At 48.7% G+C, this 16,151-nt stretch overlaps 1 protein-coding gene across 3 annotated transcripts in view; it reads left to right on the top strand.

Moving 5' to 3' along the window:
- PCGF3 (polycomb group ring finger 3) overlaps nucleotides 1-14,750 on the top strand; it is a 35,976-nt gene extending 21,226 nt beyond the window's left edge. For 2 of the 3 annotated variants that reach the window (XM_061552663.1, XM_061552662.1), the window contains exons 6-8: nucleotides 1,893-1,987; nucleotides 2,953-3,090; nucleotides 6,549-6,710. In XM_061552663.1, coding sequence (XP_061408647.1) covers nucleotides 1,893-1,987; nucleotides 2,953-3,090; nucleotides 6,549-6,710 — 395 coding nt within the window. Of the gene's footprint in view, nucleotides 1-1,892; nucleotides 1,988-2,952; nucleotides 3,091-6,548; nucleotides 6,711-13,777 lie in introns of those variants that run through there. The other variant, XM_061552664.1, reaches the window with a different exon arrangement.
- Nucleotides 14,751-16,151: the final 1,401 nt, after the last annotated feature.

Genomic DNA, 16,151 nt, shown 5'->3' with positions numbered 1-16,151 from the left:
ATGGGCTGTCAAAGGAGGTATTACACCTGCTGCTGTGGTCAAAGGAGACCGTCCAATTGGACTGTGCGCAGTAACCAATGGGCAGAGTCACCCAGGTAGAATCAGCACCTGGGGCATGCAGGAACTGATTGGTGCAGTTGGATACGTACGTTGCGAAATAAATTATACATTAAACCAGTGGCGCACATATCCAGAATCGTTGGGGAAAAAACATGAGAGGAGCTTTTATTTTGTGGCTGTTAAGGCTGAGGTAATAAACTTGCCACACCTGAGAAATCCAGTTTTAATCGCAGGCGCATGAAACCCGGATTCGAACCCAGCGTTTTCAGTGGTGCCGGCTCGGTGCTCGGACACGGTATTACCCCCTCCCCCCTCACTCCTCTTCCCCCCCCCTTCCCCAATCCAGATGGCCACTTCGGCACCAACACTTTCTAAAAAAAAAAACACTCAAGGTTGCACAACACGGACAGCGCCGGCTCCCGGAGGGTCATTTTCCCAATTTAGTTTTCAAGCGTGCTCGAAGCTGCAGTGGTGCAGCGTGGCCCTGGCACCGATGAAATGGGTTGCATTAAGGTTGAAGGTTTGTGAGGCTTCGCAATAGACCGATGGTCCCTACGCGGGGGTGTGGGCGCGTGCTGCCATTTACACTGCACGTCAGCCATCTGCGCCGCGGACACAAACGCAACATTTTCCGGGTGGCAGTGCGAACTGAATGTAAATAATGTTCAGCCCGTTTGCTAAAATCTACTGCTGGCTAAAGGACATGCCCACGACGTGTGCATCGTAGCGGTTGGCGCAATGCATCGTGGACCCGGTGACCCGAGTTTGATCCCCAGCCACGGCTCATGTCGTCGGCGAGTGATGTCCAAACTGGTCCTGGGCCCCCCCCCCACGCCAACCCACACTGACCACCGTGGTGCAGTATGGTAAGAAAAAAATCCCCACTACCAAAAGAAAGTGCTGCAAATTACTACATATAAAGCTCAACTCAAAAATAAAACAGCACCATTGTCGTAGACGTTTGTCTGTCCCAGGCTGTCTGACAAGAGAGTGACTATAATCCTGCATCTGTCCGCAATTTTATAGATTTGTTTTGTTTAAATAATTAATCTAGCGTAAGACCTGTGTTGGGCACCAAGGAACACATGGCCAAGGTGTGCATCTATGATCTGGTTATGTCTTCATTTAATATGCTCCTGTTCTTTTTGCCTTCTGAATGAAGGAAATCCCCAGTGAGTCTCATTATTATTATTTTCAAGAGGGATTCTACTAGGTTGTCACAGAAGGTGGTGATGTTAGCTGCTCTGTTAATTCAAGTTGAGTAATTTTTCAGATTAAATGTTCTAATTTTACAAATCTGCACCATGCGGCCGGCATACGATGGCCTCTTGCACTGTGAAGCGCCCGGCACGTAGTATGTTATGGTTTATATACACGCTGTAGTAATCAGGGCTGCCGCTGAGATGTTGCACCAGGCGAGGTGTGAACTACAGGAGGTCGTGGGTTCGATCCCTATCCTGACGGCACCTGTATATTTGAAGTTTTCATGTCTCTCTCTCCATGAGGTCGCGTGGATTTTTCTCCGGGTCCTCCGGTTTTTCCCTTCTACATTTAGAATAAACATGCTCTTAAAGTATTTTGGTTACTGTAAATTTGCACGTGATGATAAGCCACTTCGTTGAACTATTATTTGTGATAGCCAGGTTGCTTCTGAAAAAGAGTATACAGCTCAGTGGGCCTTACCTGGTAAAATAACAAAAAAGGTTTAAGTGATGAACGAGCTGCAGCTGAACCACGTCACCGCCCCTGCTGCTTAACTGAGCTCACTGGACCCGTGCTTCTGTCTCGCTGGCGGCGGTGGCGTTGTGTGTCTGACCGCGGGCTGCGAGCAGGCGAGGTGAATGGGGAGGAGACGCCGGAGAGGAAACCCAAGGCAGAGGAGAACGGAGAAGAGGATGATGGAGACTACCACCGCACGGACGAGCAGGTGTGATGCTCGCTTTCCCGGCACCTCCACTACACGCCGTTCTCTCCGTGCTGTCTCAGTTTCTCCATCTCTCACAAAAGCCTCAGAACATCAGGATGCATGACGGCTGCATTTGTATCTGGTAGCTTGTTCCCCTGCAATGCACAAGAGTGGCAAATGTGATTGGGCTCAGACCTCACCGCCACATCTGACCCGGGTGGCAGGCGGCAAACACAACGAGGAGCAGCCCAGTGATTTGGAGCACTATTTATTTTCATTTATTATTGGCAGCTGATTATGTACATAAGATGCTGTCACATTTAGATGCTTTATTTATGTCCATTTTGTTTTGATAATTGGCCTTAAAATTGCCCGAGTGTGTCATGGCGTTAAGCAGCGAGTGAGGAGGGAGAGAAGCTTGCAGGTCAGTGTTAATTTTGTCAGTGTTTTTACTTGAGTCGCAATGTTAGTTGAGTTATCGACAATGTGTCTAGCATTTGTCGAGACTCAGTGTGTGAGTTTCATGGAGTCAGTCTCTTAGTCGAGTAGACTAAAACAATCACACATTGAGTCAAACACTCTGAGTTTGTAATTGTCGGTGTTAGAGGCATGCTATCCCCACAATATGAAACAGGTAAACCAATCGGTGAACTCAGTAAATCTTTTAGCCAATTATACACACGTATAGCCAATTACCATGTTTGGTCTCGCTCGGTGCACTGCGGTCTCTAATAACGCTTCTAAATTATTTCAGCATACGTCGTCATTCAGTCTCGTTAATTCCCTCTCCTCACAGTCGCGCTTTGGTCTGTGTTGGGCAATCGTGGTCATCGTCACTCATGCCTGATGAGATTCATCCACGCACAGTCATCGTCAACCAAGATGAAAAGCAATTTAGTTGACATCGTCACAAATGTCGTGTACAAATAAGCGCCCCCACGGTCTATGTGGTCACATGACCCACGAATTCCGCCTCCCGTCGGCAGGTGAGCGTGTGCCTGGAGTGTCACAGCGGCAAGCTGAAAACCCTCAAGCGCAAATGGATTCGCTGTTCGTCACAGGCCACAGTTCTGCATCTCAAGAAGTTTCTCGCCAAGAAACTCAACCTCCCCTCCTTCAACGAGGTGAGTGAGGGTTGCGTGGCATCACTTCGTGATCCCAGACGGGGTGGGGAACGGAAAACTGTTAAGTGCCTAATGCTCGCCCCCATTACTGGGAGGGAATGCTCGAGTGAAATCCAGCAGCGTGGTGTCCGCAGTGGCAACACGTCACGACGGCGCGTTTAGGCGCTAACGTGTAGAACAACATTTCCCCAGCAGATGCGTTATTGCCCGCAAACGGCACGCCGGTGGTGATTGTTATTGACTGGACTGTCACTGAACCCAACATGGCCATGGCGCCGCGGTTCCCTCCACGCCTCGTGGTCTCATTACGGCACGCCACCTGCCCTGTTGCGGACACAATGGCGGTCGTTTCGGTAATTGGGCCGAGGCGTGCAGGGGAAATCCGAGCAATTAAGCAGGAGAGGGGGACGAATTACAGAACAACGGAGCTTAACGGCTTGCTTACTAATTCCATCGTGGCTTAAGAGGTGTTGCGTTTTTGGCATGACAGGAACAAAGTTGTGGTCGGAGTTTTTTGGTTGGAGTCTTATTTTATCTGCACGTCACTCTCACATCGAGCATGTCACACAGCGCGAGTTCAGGAAGATGCAATCCATAAAATGAACCGACTCTTCTCTTGTAGCCATGAAAGCACATCACACCAATACCCTCATCCCTCCACGGACTCTCAACCCAATCCCAGGGAAATTGAAAGATGATCACACTCGCTGTCATCAAGATTGTCCGTGGACTTGACCCTACTCACCTATCCCTTGCCATCTATCTACCCCCAGTTCCTGAACTCTCACTACCTCTCCCCTTTCATCTCACTCTGCTCTCCTCCACACACTCCAAGGCTCCAGCAACCAAAGCTTTTTCTCGAAGTCCAAAGTTAACCTTTGGTGGGAGGTCGCTCATTCTCCTCTGCTGCCTCAGTAGTCTATAAAAAAAACTTCAACCTTCACAATTTTTATTTTTCCAAGTAAGGCCCATTGAGCTTTTTAACTTTTTTCAGAAGCAGCCTGGCCACAAATGATAGCTCAATGAAGTGGCTTATTATCTGGAAATGTATAGCAGCGGAACGATCTAAACCAGAGGACCTGGAGAAAAATCCACGTGACTACGGGGAGAACATGCAAACTCCATATATACAGGTGTCAGGGTTGGGATTGAACCCACAACCTCCTTTATACCAGGCGAGGTAGGTAACATCTCACGACTGTGGCGAGATGAAAGAATTGGGGTTTACCGACCCCGGATAGTCTATAGCCTAGAGTTCCTTTCTGCCACCCATGCAGTGCTTTTGTCTCCCTGCACCTTTTCAGGTCCAGGCTCAAAAGCTTCCCTTTTCTCCCTGCCTATGACTACTTCTCTATAAAATAAGCATACGCACTGTTTCTGTAAGGCATGTTGAGATGCCATCGCATTTAGACGCCGTATATCAATCCACCATTGTATTGTGGTTTTTGTGGCTGTCTTGACATGCGCTTGAGCATTGTCATTGAGAAAAATGACTTCAAAGTCCCTCTCTCAAGTGCTCAGCCGTAGCGCTTTAGTGGCATCGACGTGTTGACGTCGTGAAGTGTAACGTAGCGATGGTACAGCTATGTCACCAGAGTACAATCCTGGAATTTTCTGACCGTAACTTTAAATGCTTTTTTTTGTTACTCCCTAACGAAGATTTAAAGTCACGTTCAACAGGCCGAGACGCAGGCCGTGCAGTGTGGCCACTCGACAAGATATACTTGTTTCTCTCGTTGCGAATTCCTTTTATAAATTGCCTACAGCCACCCTTAACGTGCTACGATAATGTATTGATTGCTTTATTAGGACATTAATCAATAAGCCCAGACAGAATTTGTTTTATCCACCTTTGCCTGTTTATATAGTATATATATCTGACCAACTTGAAGGTAAATCAATTATTGATTGAGAGCAATGCCAATCAATTCCGGCCAATTGGTCGATTATAATTAACGAGCAACAATCAAACCTATCCGTGCACGCATGAAAAATCTAGAACGTGCTGTGCGATCATCCATTACAATTATCCAGACTGACTCGGAATCAATTAGGGATTTTCATACTTGAGCAGTAGTGCAGTGGGTAGCGCACTGCACTATGAACCCGGCGACCTGAGTTCGATTCCTGCTCACGACCAATAACAGTGGCAAATATTTGAAACCTTTTCATGGGCCTCTGCGAGGTCGACTCAGCCTTAAGTGAGTAAATATCGGCACTGGGGAGACAAAAAGGTGGCTGCCGTGCCGGCTTAAATAGGTGCACTGAGTCTGTATGTCTGTAGGTGGATCTTTGTCCGTGTATCTGTATAGCTGTGTGTACCTATACCCCAGTGGTTCTAACACTTTGCTACAATCCTCCTTACCTGGGTTTAATTCACAACCACTGGCAGCATCAGTGGCATGTGACACCTGAACTTCGATGTCCGGTAGGCCAACTCAGACATAAGTCAATATCTGGTGCATTGTATAAACGCCAGCGCTGGGAAGACGAAGGTGGTCGGATGTGACCACACCACCGCCCCAGTAAATTCCATATCTCAAACAGCAACTGCTCGCATGGTTCTGTATGATTTAACGTGACATTTTTTTGTGTTAATGGCACGTACAATGCACTCCTGGATGATGGTCTGCCCACTCCAATTGTGGGTCGTGAGGGCTGTTTGACCATACTTCACGCTAGTGTCTCAGGCATTATGAGAATAATTGAACTGATTTTCAGTAAAAAATAATATCAAAATTTTTATCCTTATTGTGTAATTGTTACTTATTTATTTTACATTGTGCATTGTTAAATATATAATTATTGTTCCCGTGAAAAGTCAAGAAATATAGAAGTCTATATTCTCTGGCTTCTGGAGTGCTGTGTCCTTGCTCAATCCTGGCCCAGACTGGCTCACCAACTCCAAAAGCATATGGTTAGTGCAGGTTGGTAACGGTGGGGAGCACAGACTCAGAAGCATATAAGTACGGACAATAATGGATTTTACTTTTGCACTCCTATGGTTTTTTGTATTATTTGTTGTAACTCACTGACGCGCCTCAACTGGACATCTTTGAAAAAGAGCTTCATAGCTCATCGGATTCCTCCAATATAAATAAAGAATCTCTGGTTCTGCTTCAATGCCCTCTACTGCCCGACACGTTGCCCTGCCAGCCAAACGACAATCTGGCGCATTGTGGGTGATGTGGCCAGAGGTGTTTATATCGCTGGGTAAACACATGGCTTACAAGCTCGTCATGGGAGTGGAGAAGGAGGCACCGCGCTGAGCGGCGATACAAATGGCGCTGGCACTGTGCCGCTCCGTGCCGCTCTGCGCGTGCCCGTGAGCCACGTTCCAATTGAATGTGGTCGTAATTGAAGAGCGACGGTTTTGGCTTGAGGAGAAGAGCATGTGTCTGGCCCTCCCCCCACCTCCCACCCCCCCCCCACTCCCTCTTTTGCCACTGTCCCCACAGCTCGACATCCTGTGTAACGAGGAAATCCTGGGCAAGGACCACACACTTAAATTCGTCGTCGTGACACGCTGGAGGTTTAAGGTAACTGGCATGGCAGAGACGACGATAATGATGATGACAACGGCAATGAACTTTCACGGCTGGGTTGGACACCCTGATTAGGGCACTAAACTGGCAATCTGAAAGTTGTGATACCACCGCTGCGTAGGTTTTCACTGCTGTGCTGTGCACTTCTCCGATGTGTTTTCTGGTTGTGCCGCGTGTTATTTGGCACCAATGTCCAACATTTTGCTCCACATGTCGGGCAATAAATTACTTAAATAATGGGATAGCTCAGCTCCAGTGTTATTCTGTGACGTGCCCGACTGTGCTTACCTGAGTCCGTTGGACTGGTGATCATGGTGGCGGCGTGGTCATAAGTCTGTCCAGCTGGGGGCGCCACCGCCTGCGTTATTGTTCCCCCCAGTCGAAGGCGCCGGGTGCTCGGCTCTCGCCATGCCCTGTGGTGAGCTCGCTCTCACCAACTGCTGCCAGAGAGGCTGCAGAGCACCGAGGAGCGGAGCTGGCCGTGTCAACGTTCCATCGATTCCAATGGGTTCCAACGGTCGCGACGTGTGAATTAAATCGTTCACGAGAGCATAGATTTTTTCGGTATGCTAAATGATGTGAAAATGAGACGCTGATTTTACATTGAGGTTAATGCCACGCACAACACTGTTCAGACGAGATTGATAAAAGGAGAACCAATGCAAATTAGATAGTAAAACATTTATTGAATACAGGAATTTATTTTGTAATGAGGAATTTGTTTTTTTGAATCACGACCTAACGATCTGCAATTGTGACGATTCATTGAACAGTTCTGGGGGTGAATCCTTGGGATGCCTCACGGAATCAATGGCACGGAAAGCTGAAGGTGCAAACTATGGGCTGCAAAATCAGTGGCGCGGCACATTCACGAACGCAGCAGCTGCGAGTCGAGGTTCTAAATGAGGTGCAGAGCCAGGAGTCTAGGTTCTAAACGAGGTGCAGAGCAGGAGTTTAGGTTCTAAACGAGGTGCAGAGCCAGGAGTCTAGGTTCTAAACGAGGTGCAGAGCCAGGAGTCTAGGTTCTAAACGAGGTGTAGAGCACGAGTCTAGGTTCTAAACGAGCTGCAGAACCAGGAGTCTAGGTTCTAAACGAGGTGCAGAGCAGGAGTCTAGGTTCTAAACGAGGTGCAGAGCCAGGAGTCGAGGTTCTAAACGAGGTGCAGAGCAGGAGTCGAGGTTCTAAACGAGGTGCAGAGCCAGGAGTCTAGGTTCTAAACGAGGTGCAGAGCGGGAGTCTAGGTTCTAAACGAGGTGCAGAGCAGGATTCTAGGTTCTAAACGAGGTGCAGAGCGGGAGTCGAGGTTCTAAACGAGGTGCAGAGCAGGAGTCGAGGTTCTAAACGAGGTGCAGAGCAGGAGTCTAGGTTCTAAACGAGGTGCAGAGCAGGAGTCTAGGTTCTAAACGAGGTGCAGAGCCAGGAGTCTAGGTTCTAAACGAGGTGCAGAACCAAGAGTCTAGGTTCTAAACGAGGTGCAGAGCAGGAGTCTAGGTTCTAAACGAGGTGCAGATCCAGGAGTCTAGGTTCTAAACGAGGTGCAGAGCAGGAGTCGAGGTTCTAAACGAGGTGCAGATCCAGAGTCTAGGTTCTAAACGAGGTGCAGAGCCAGAGTCTAGGTTCTAAACGAGGTGCAGAAGCCAAGAGTCTAGGTTCTAAACGAGGTGCAGACAGAGTCTAGGTTCTAAACGAGGTGCAGACCAGGAGTTTAGGTTCTAAACGAGGTGCAGAGCCAGGAGTCTAGGTTCTAAACGAGGTGCAGAACCAGGAGTCTAGGTTCTAAACGAGGTGTAGAACCAGGAGTCTAGGTTCTAAACGCGGTGCAGAGCCAGGAGTCTAGGTTCTAAACGAGGTGCAGAACCAGGAGTCTAGGTTCTAAACGAGGTGCAGAGCAGGAGTCTAGGTTCTAAACGAGGTTCCATGATTAAAACTTAAACGTTGAGGTATAAAAACCAGCTCACGAAACAAGAGAAAGAAGGGAAACGTCCATGTGCCTTAAAAGACATGCAGCACATGCTTCAGAATGGTCCATCTCCTCATGGCTTACGTGCAGAATGTTAAATGTGTTTGTGTGTGCATGTGGGCGTGTGTGGAGAGCGTGAGTAGAGTGATTAGCACGCTGCGCTATGAACTCGGCAACCCGCGTTCAATTGTCATGAACAGCACTTGCCGCAACAATGTGTAAAAGGCTACAAGGGGGTCTTTGACATTGTAGTGTATGTGGGCAGGCTTATGATCAAGCAGCTTTTTACTGGTAGGAACGAAGTGGACCGGACACCAATAGATTATATCATCCGTCCGTTTGTCCGTTTGTCCGTCCGTCCGTGTATCAACAACGCCCCCTACTGCAAACACTTGGCATGACCCTACAAAAACCTTTAGACTCAGTGACGCTATCCTGGACTAAACAAGTGTAACATTCCCTTATAATTCCCTCAGATAGCTTTTAATTACAATGTTACATTCCCTGATGTTTTTAAATAGCAACATTTACATTTAAAGCTTTTACATAAATAATTAAAACATTTATATTAACAATTAACTCACGGCGGCCTAAGGCCTACAGCTAGGCCTAAAGCCTAGACCTAGGCCTCAAGCTCTCCCTTCGTATAGTTCCCCTGTGTGTGTGAAAGGGAGTAAATGTTTAACAATGTTACATTCCCTGATGTTTTTTAATAGAAACATTTACATTTAAAGCTTTTACATAAATAATTAAAACATTTATATTAACAATTAACTCACGGCAGCTTAAGGCCTACAGCTAGGCCTAAAGCCTAGACCTAGGCCTCAAGCTCTCCCTTCGTATAGTTCCCCCGCGTGTGTGAAAGGGAGTAAATGTTTAACAATGTTACATTCCCTGATGTTTTTTAATAGAAACATTTACATTTAAAGCTTTTACATAAATAATTAAAACATTTATATTAACAATTAACTCACAGCGGCCTAAGGCCTACAGCTAGGCCTAAAGCCTAGACCTAGGCCTCAAGCTCTCCCTTCGTATAGTTCCCCCGTGTGTGTGAAAGGGAGTAAATGTTTAACAATGTTACATTCCCTGATGTTTTTTAATAGAAACATTTACATTTAAAGCTTTTACACAAATAATTAAAACATTTATATTAACAATTAACTCACGGCGGCTTAAGGCCTACAGCTAGGCCTAAAGCCTAGACCTAGGCCTCAAGCTCTCCCTTCGTATAGTTCCCCCACGTGTGTGAAAGGGAGTAAATGTTTAACAATGTTACATTCCCTGATGTTTTTTAATAGAAACATTTACATTTAAAGCTTTTACACAAATAATTAAAACATTTATATTAACAATTAACTCACGGCGGCTTAAGGCCTACAGCTAGGCCTAAAGCCTAGACTTAGGCCTCAAGCTCTCCCTTCGTATAGTTCCCCGCGTGTGTGAAAGGGAGTAAATGTTTAACAATGTTACATTCCCTGATGTTTTTTAATAGAAACATTTACATTTAAAGCTTTTACATTAATAATTAGAACATTTATATTAACAATTAACTCACGGCGGCTTAAGGCCTACAGCTAGGCCTAAAGCCTAAACCTAGGCCTCAAGCTCTCCCTTCATATAGTTCCCCCGCGTGTGTGAAAGGGAGTAAATGTTTAACAATGTTACATTCCCTGATGTTTTTTAATAGAAACATTTACATTTAAAGCTTTTACATAAATAATTAAAACATTTATATTAACAATTAACTCACAGCGGCCTAAGGCCTACAGCTAGGCCTAAAGCCTAGACCTAGGCCTCAAGCTCTCCCTTCGTATAGTTCCCCCGTGTGTGTGAAAGGGAGTAAATGTTTAACAATGTTACATTCCCTGATGTTTTTTAATAGAAACATTTACATTTAAAGCTTTTACACAAATAATTAAAACATTTATATTAACAATTAACTCACGGCGGCTTAAGGCCTACAGCTAGGCCTAAAGCCTAGACTTAGGCCTCAAGCTCTCCCTTCGTATAGTTCCCCGCGTGTGTGAAAGGGAGTAAATGTTTAACAATGTTACATTCCCTGATGTTTTTTAATAGAAACATTTACATTTAAAGCTTTTACATTAAAAACAACTCCCTACCCCCCCCCCCCTCATCGGCGGCTCTCCACCCGAGCCAGGCCTGGTAATCTCTCCCCCGCTCGGGGTGTATTGGGCGGGGCTACAGCGGCAGGGGGCGGGGCTACGCGGGGCTGGGCGGGGACACCGAGATGGAGCGGGGCCACGGGTGGCCGGGGCGGGGTTACGCGGGTGGAGGGCGGGGCCACGGGGGCGAAGCGGGGCCACGGGGGACCGGGGCGGGGTCAAGCGGTGTGAGGCGGAGCTTAGCGCGATGGAGGGAGGGGCCGTTGGTGAAAAGGGGCGGAGTCTACAGTCGAGAATACAGTACCAGGGGCGAGAAGGCGGGGCTAATACTGGTAGGAACGAAGTGGACCAGACCACCAATAGATTAATGTGTCCGTCCGTCCGACTATCCGTCCGTCCGTCCGTGTATCAACATCGCCCCCTACTGCAAACACTTGGCATGACCCTGTCCGACAAGATGGCCGCCCGCTCTCCCTGCGATCTGTGAATTAAACAAGATGGCCGTCGCTTCCGGCGCATCACGGCAAAACTTTAAACTTCGCTTCAAAATTACTTTACTGAAACGCAGCACGTTTTTTTAAAAAATTACTTTACTGAAACGCAGCACGCTTTTTTAACACAGAGACAAAAAACATTTATTAACACAGAGACGAGATACATTTAATCGCCTTATTTGTGCACGAAAAGCACGGCGCGAGGCCTAGTGCGGCAGGCTTCGCGAGGCCTAGTGCGGCAGGCTTATTAACACAGAGATGAAACGCAGCACGTTTATAAAAAAAAAATTACTTTACTGAAACGCAGCACGTTTTTTTAACACAGAGACAAGAAACATTTATTAACACAGAGACGAGATACATTTAATCGCCTTATTTGTGCACGAAAAGCACGGCGCGAGGCCTAGTGCGGCAGGCTTCGCGAGGCCTAGTGCGGCAGGCTTCGCGAGGCCTCGTGCAGAAGGTGGTGGTGGGGGGTGGTGGGGTGGTGGTGGTGGGGGGTGGTGGTGGTGGTGGGGGGTGGTGGTGGGGGGTGGGGAGGTGTTGGGGGTGGTGTTGGGGGGTCTTTAAATCTCACAGCGTTTCTTGTCAAAACAAACACTTTTAATTAACGTTACACTAGAATACAGTAATTTTTTCTTTAACTCCTCTATACCCGGTCGATATCCCTGTACCGGTACTAAGTATTATTCCTACCAGCCCACCCCGCAGGGTCCTGTTAGTGATAGGGGCGTGGCCGACGGCGCTGCATATCGTGCAGATTGTTACTACTCACTGTCTGCTCCAAGCTGCACTCACGTAGTTACATACTTGTGCAATACTATTATTTTTTGCACAACGGTTACTACTACTTTATTGTTTCTTATGTTCCACTACGTCTACGTTTCCATCCACTTATTGGCGCCCATTTTTTGCCATTTCATTTTATTATAGCCATTCAATTGTTCGGTCCTACCAGCCCACCCCACAGGGACCTGTTTATCTGGTAGCTCTTCGCTAGACCTCTGTGACCTGGGCTGTTGGACACGAGTTTGAAACTTTGTCAATGAGAAAAGACTGTAAACCCCCCAGTTGCATCGCTTCAGCATCCACTCGCCCGTTATCTCTCATCCATTCAACAAATCTCATTACGGACAGCGGTTTGAATAATGTTGTTGCATCGTTGGGGGTTACGGGAAAGACATCAAGAAGAAAGCCTCACGATTCTTGAGTGAACTTCAGCAGCGCGTGACCGAAGCGTGTGAAGCGATCACAGCCCAGAGGTCGGCGGGCACCAGGGAGGTCCCTCTCCGCCACGGCAGACTCGTGGACGGCTTCAGGGACGAGGGACTCGGCTGATAAAATATTTGTGCTGACAAATGCGCACGCGCGCGCTTGTGTGTGCGTGTGCGTGCGTGGAGTTTTATCCCGGGGAAGCGGTGCCGCAGTGGGTAGCGCACTGCGCTACGAACCTGGTGACCCGGATTCGATTCACGGTTAGCATAGGTGATGACTTTCTCAACCAGTCCGGGGCCTCCCCGAGGTGGACTCAGCCTTATTTGAGTATCTGTTGTGGTGTGTAAAATATCAGCATTTGGGAGGCAAAGACTGGCCGGGCGTGATTGTGGCCACGTCACCCCGTCACGCGTCATGTCGGCCTTCATGTGCTTGCTAACAGCACTTCCCCTGACAGTCTGTGAAAAGCTATGTGGGGGATCTTTGTCTTTGTAATTTTATTGACTCAGCTGGAGTTGCTGGCTTAATTATAATTGTTTAATAATAGGATGATATCTTGCTGTGAGCTCACAGCATTGCTGCTGGCTGTGATTGAAAGTACTTTATGTTTTTTATTAACGAAGTTTGACAACCTGAGACCGAGCTTAGGGAACCCAGCAGCAAAATAACTTCTCGATTGTTGGGTTTGCGTTAATCTCTCTTCCTTAAATCTGCATGTTCTAGGGTTTTTTTGCCGATTACATTCCGACTGGACTTTTGGTCACGTCACCAAAGGGGAATACACATTACATCCACAACTCTCACGGGCTCCAGGGCGCCGCACCACACGGTGTCTGAGCACAGACCCTGGAAGTCGACTTCATAGAGCTACTTCTGCATTTCCTTCAATAGGCCTCTCTCTATCCACACTAGTGGGGAAATGTGCTGTATGTCCTGCAAAGGGCATTCGTTGTGTGGAAATAATGACAGCATTTGTAATACTCGGTGCTTATGTTTTGCCAAATTAAGTGAACAACCAAATTTGAGAGGATGTTTGGTTTATTTGGTGGCAGCCATTGGTGACCAGGGATGAGACCATCGACTCGGCTCACTTGATGACCCGTTTCAATCAGATCCCCACCCGGACTTTATCTGTGCCGGTAAGGGAGGCCCAGTGAACTCGGCAGCACTTGTACAAGGACAGCAAACGATTGAGACCCGGATTTAAATCCAAGGTCCTGGCATCTCTGACAACGGTTCTAGCCCCCCCACCCACCCCTCCCCCCTCCCCCCGGCCACCTCTCGGTCTTCGTGGTTTGGTTGTTCACGGTGCTCATTGTTGTTGTCATTGTTGTGGCCGTGCGCAGAAATCTCCTCTCTTGTTACACTACCGGCCGAAGATGGAGCTGCTGTGAGGGCAAGGGACATGCCTCGTCGTCGTCGCAGCAGCAAGCTCGCGTCTGGCCGGTCGTTTGTTTGTATGTACAATGTACGGAGTGACTGTGTGAATAGGTATGCGTGTGTTTGCGTTTGTATGATTGGGCATGGGGGGGAGTGTGTGTGTGTGTGTGCGCGCGTACTTTCGTTCCGGTTATATATTTCTTTGCACGCGTGCCTGCGCGTGAACGTGAACAACAATCCAGCATTGCCCTCCTTCCACGGTGCTCACAGATACCAAATGACGCTCGCTGTGTTCGCCTCCCCTCTCTCGTCCGCCTTTCCGACACGTCCACGGCCGCTCTCGTGGCATCCATCGCGGCGTCCCGTTTTTATTTTATTTTGATCCTCGCGATCATTCGTTTGCGTTTTCAAGTACTGTGACTGGGGGGAGGGTGGGGGTGGATTCCCTTGGTGCGTACGTTTATACGCTGCTGCTGCTGTTGCTGTGCCGTTTGTTATCTTGTGATATTCACAAAACGCAAAAAAACGCGCGAGAGTCCGGGGTTTGTTTGAATGTGGATGTCAGAACCCCCAACACTACTTACTACTACTACGACTACAGCGGAACCTGGGTGGGTGCGCAGCGGTGACTCGTCACGCGCGGGGTGCTTTCAGCTGCAGAACCGTGTGTCCCCCGACTCAAAAAGAGCACAAATGTTTTGGGGAAATGTTTATTATCTCTCGTTCTTTTATTTAGCAAATGAGGCGGCACGCTGCGATCGTCGACAGGCGTGGGGGGGGGGTTTGAGAACGCTGTAGGGATAATTACTCACAGCGACTGGCAATTTCTTGTCACACCTAAAACTGTTCGGTCCTATGAAAATAATTTTCTAAAAAAACTTACAGTAACAAAAAATAGCCCCCCCCCCCTACCTAATATTTCATGTTCACATTTTTCTATTTAAAGGTCGGGGGGCCGGGGAGGGGTGAGGGGGGGATCTAACTACGAAGCAGTGTTTTTGCGAAGCGGCGCGCGTCTTCCCCAGTTGCGGCAACGAATGTCCTTCAGCCACGGCTACAAAGGTGGGAGGGAGGGGGGGGCAGGCGGGGGGGGGCGGGTGCAGGAGGACAGCGCTGGCAGCAGCAACTCCCGCCGGACGGAGTTCGCGATTGAGTCTCCTTACCCGTGCTTCTTCCCAAGCAATGGCGATGACGCTCGTGGAACGTACGGCCCTGATGTGGCCCGGGGTAGCCCCGGACCACACTATCAGAGCACACGTGGCCGGCGAGGCTTGAGCTGCTTGCTCTGAGCCCCGTACGCCCGGCAGAGTCGGCCATCACATCTTCAGAATTTAAATGTCTCGGCCAGATCACCGATGGCCGTACGGAAATCCAGTCCTGGAAATTAATCAGGCAAGTAATGATTTCCCCACCCCCCCCCTCCACCCGGCACGTGATGAATTAGTACTGGTGCGGCAACGTGATTCAAAACAAGAATCGATCTCTTTTCGTTTATATTGCGATGCACACCGTATCTGACATACAGCGTATGTACGAATTTTAATTAAGTGATTATTCTTGCATGCACAATTCGCCGCGTGTTTTGCGAGCATAATAACTTATTTCAGTTGACGGTTTGACGCATCGTTGCGTACTTGCCGAAAACGTCCTTAATCACCGTTGAATTGGTTCCTGTGCAACACACCTGATCCAGACCGAGACGCTGCTCACTGGCGAGATACGGTACACACCGCGATTCAGAAACTGTAAAGAGTCTCACCACGACTGCATCTCGGGACCTCGGGACATTCGACGGCGGAAGCGGGAGTTGAGATGTCCGGCTGTCGCGGGGATTGCATTATGCGACAGGGAAACTGTCACCGCCCACCGCTCTCTCGTCCCCGTCCGCGCTGATAGCACGGTCGCGATGCACGGTGACTCGCGAGTGCATTAGCGGTCAAAGAGCACATCTCTTCCTGTTGCGTCATCGCCACCAGTTTGTCGGCTAGCGTTCACGGGCGTCTCGGGCAACGCCTACGCCGCCCGCAATGCACAACGCGGTACTGCGGGAGGCACCGCGGAAAAGTTTTCTCATCCCAAGTCTGCCTGATGGCTCTCGCCCACCGTGAAATTTGCTCGCCGCTGTATTTTATTTGGGCAGCCACGCACAATGAGCCACCTCGTCTCGGGAGAATGTGAAACTGGAGCCGCTCGGCACCGGGTGAAGGGGGTCACCGCATCGTCGTTGGAACAAGGCAAGGCGCTCCTCTCCGCCCGTCGTCCGTTCCCTTTAAAGTGAGCGGCACCTGTGGTCACGGTGGGCAAACCCCTTGGGCGTCACGCAGAACTTGTGTTAGTGGG

The sequence above is a fragment of the Lethenteron reissneri genome, chromosome 17 (genome assembly GCF_015708825.2).
Source record: "Lethenteron reissneri isolate LAM-NWPU_2019-01 chromosome 17, ASM1570882v1, whole genome shotgun sequence".
In the NCBI taxonomy this organism is placed as follows: domain Eukaryota; kingdom Metazoa; phylum Chordata; class Hyperoartia; order Petromyzontiformes; family Petromyzontidae; genus Lethenteron; species Lethenteron reissneri.
The sequence above is the reverse complement of the archived record's forward strand: the minus strand, read 5'-3'. Positions and strand labels throughout refer to the sequence as shown.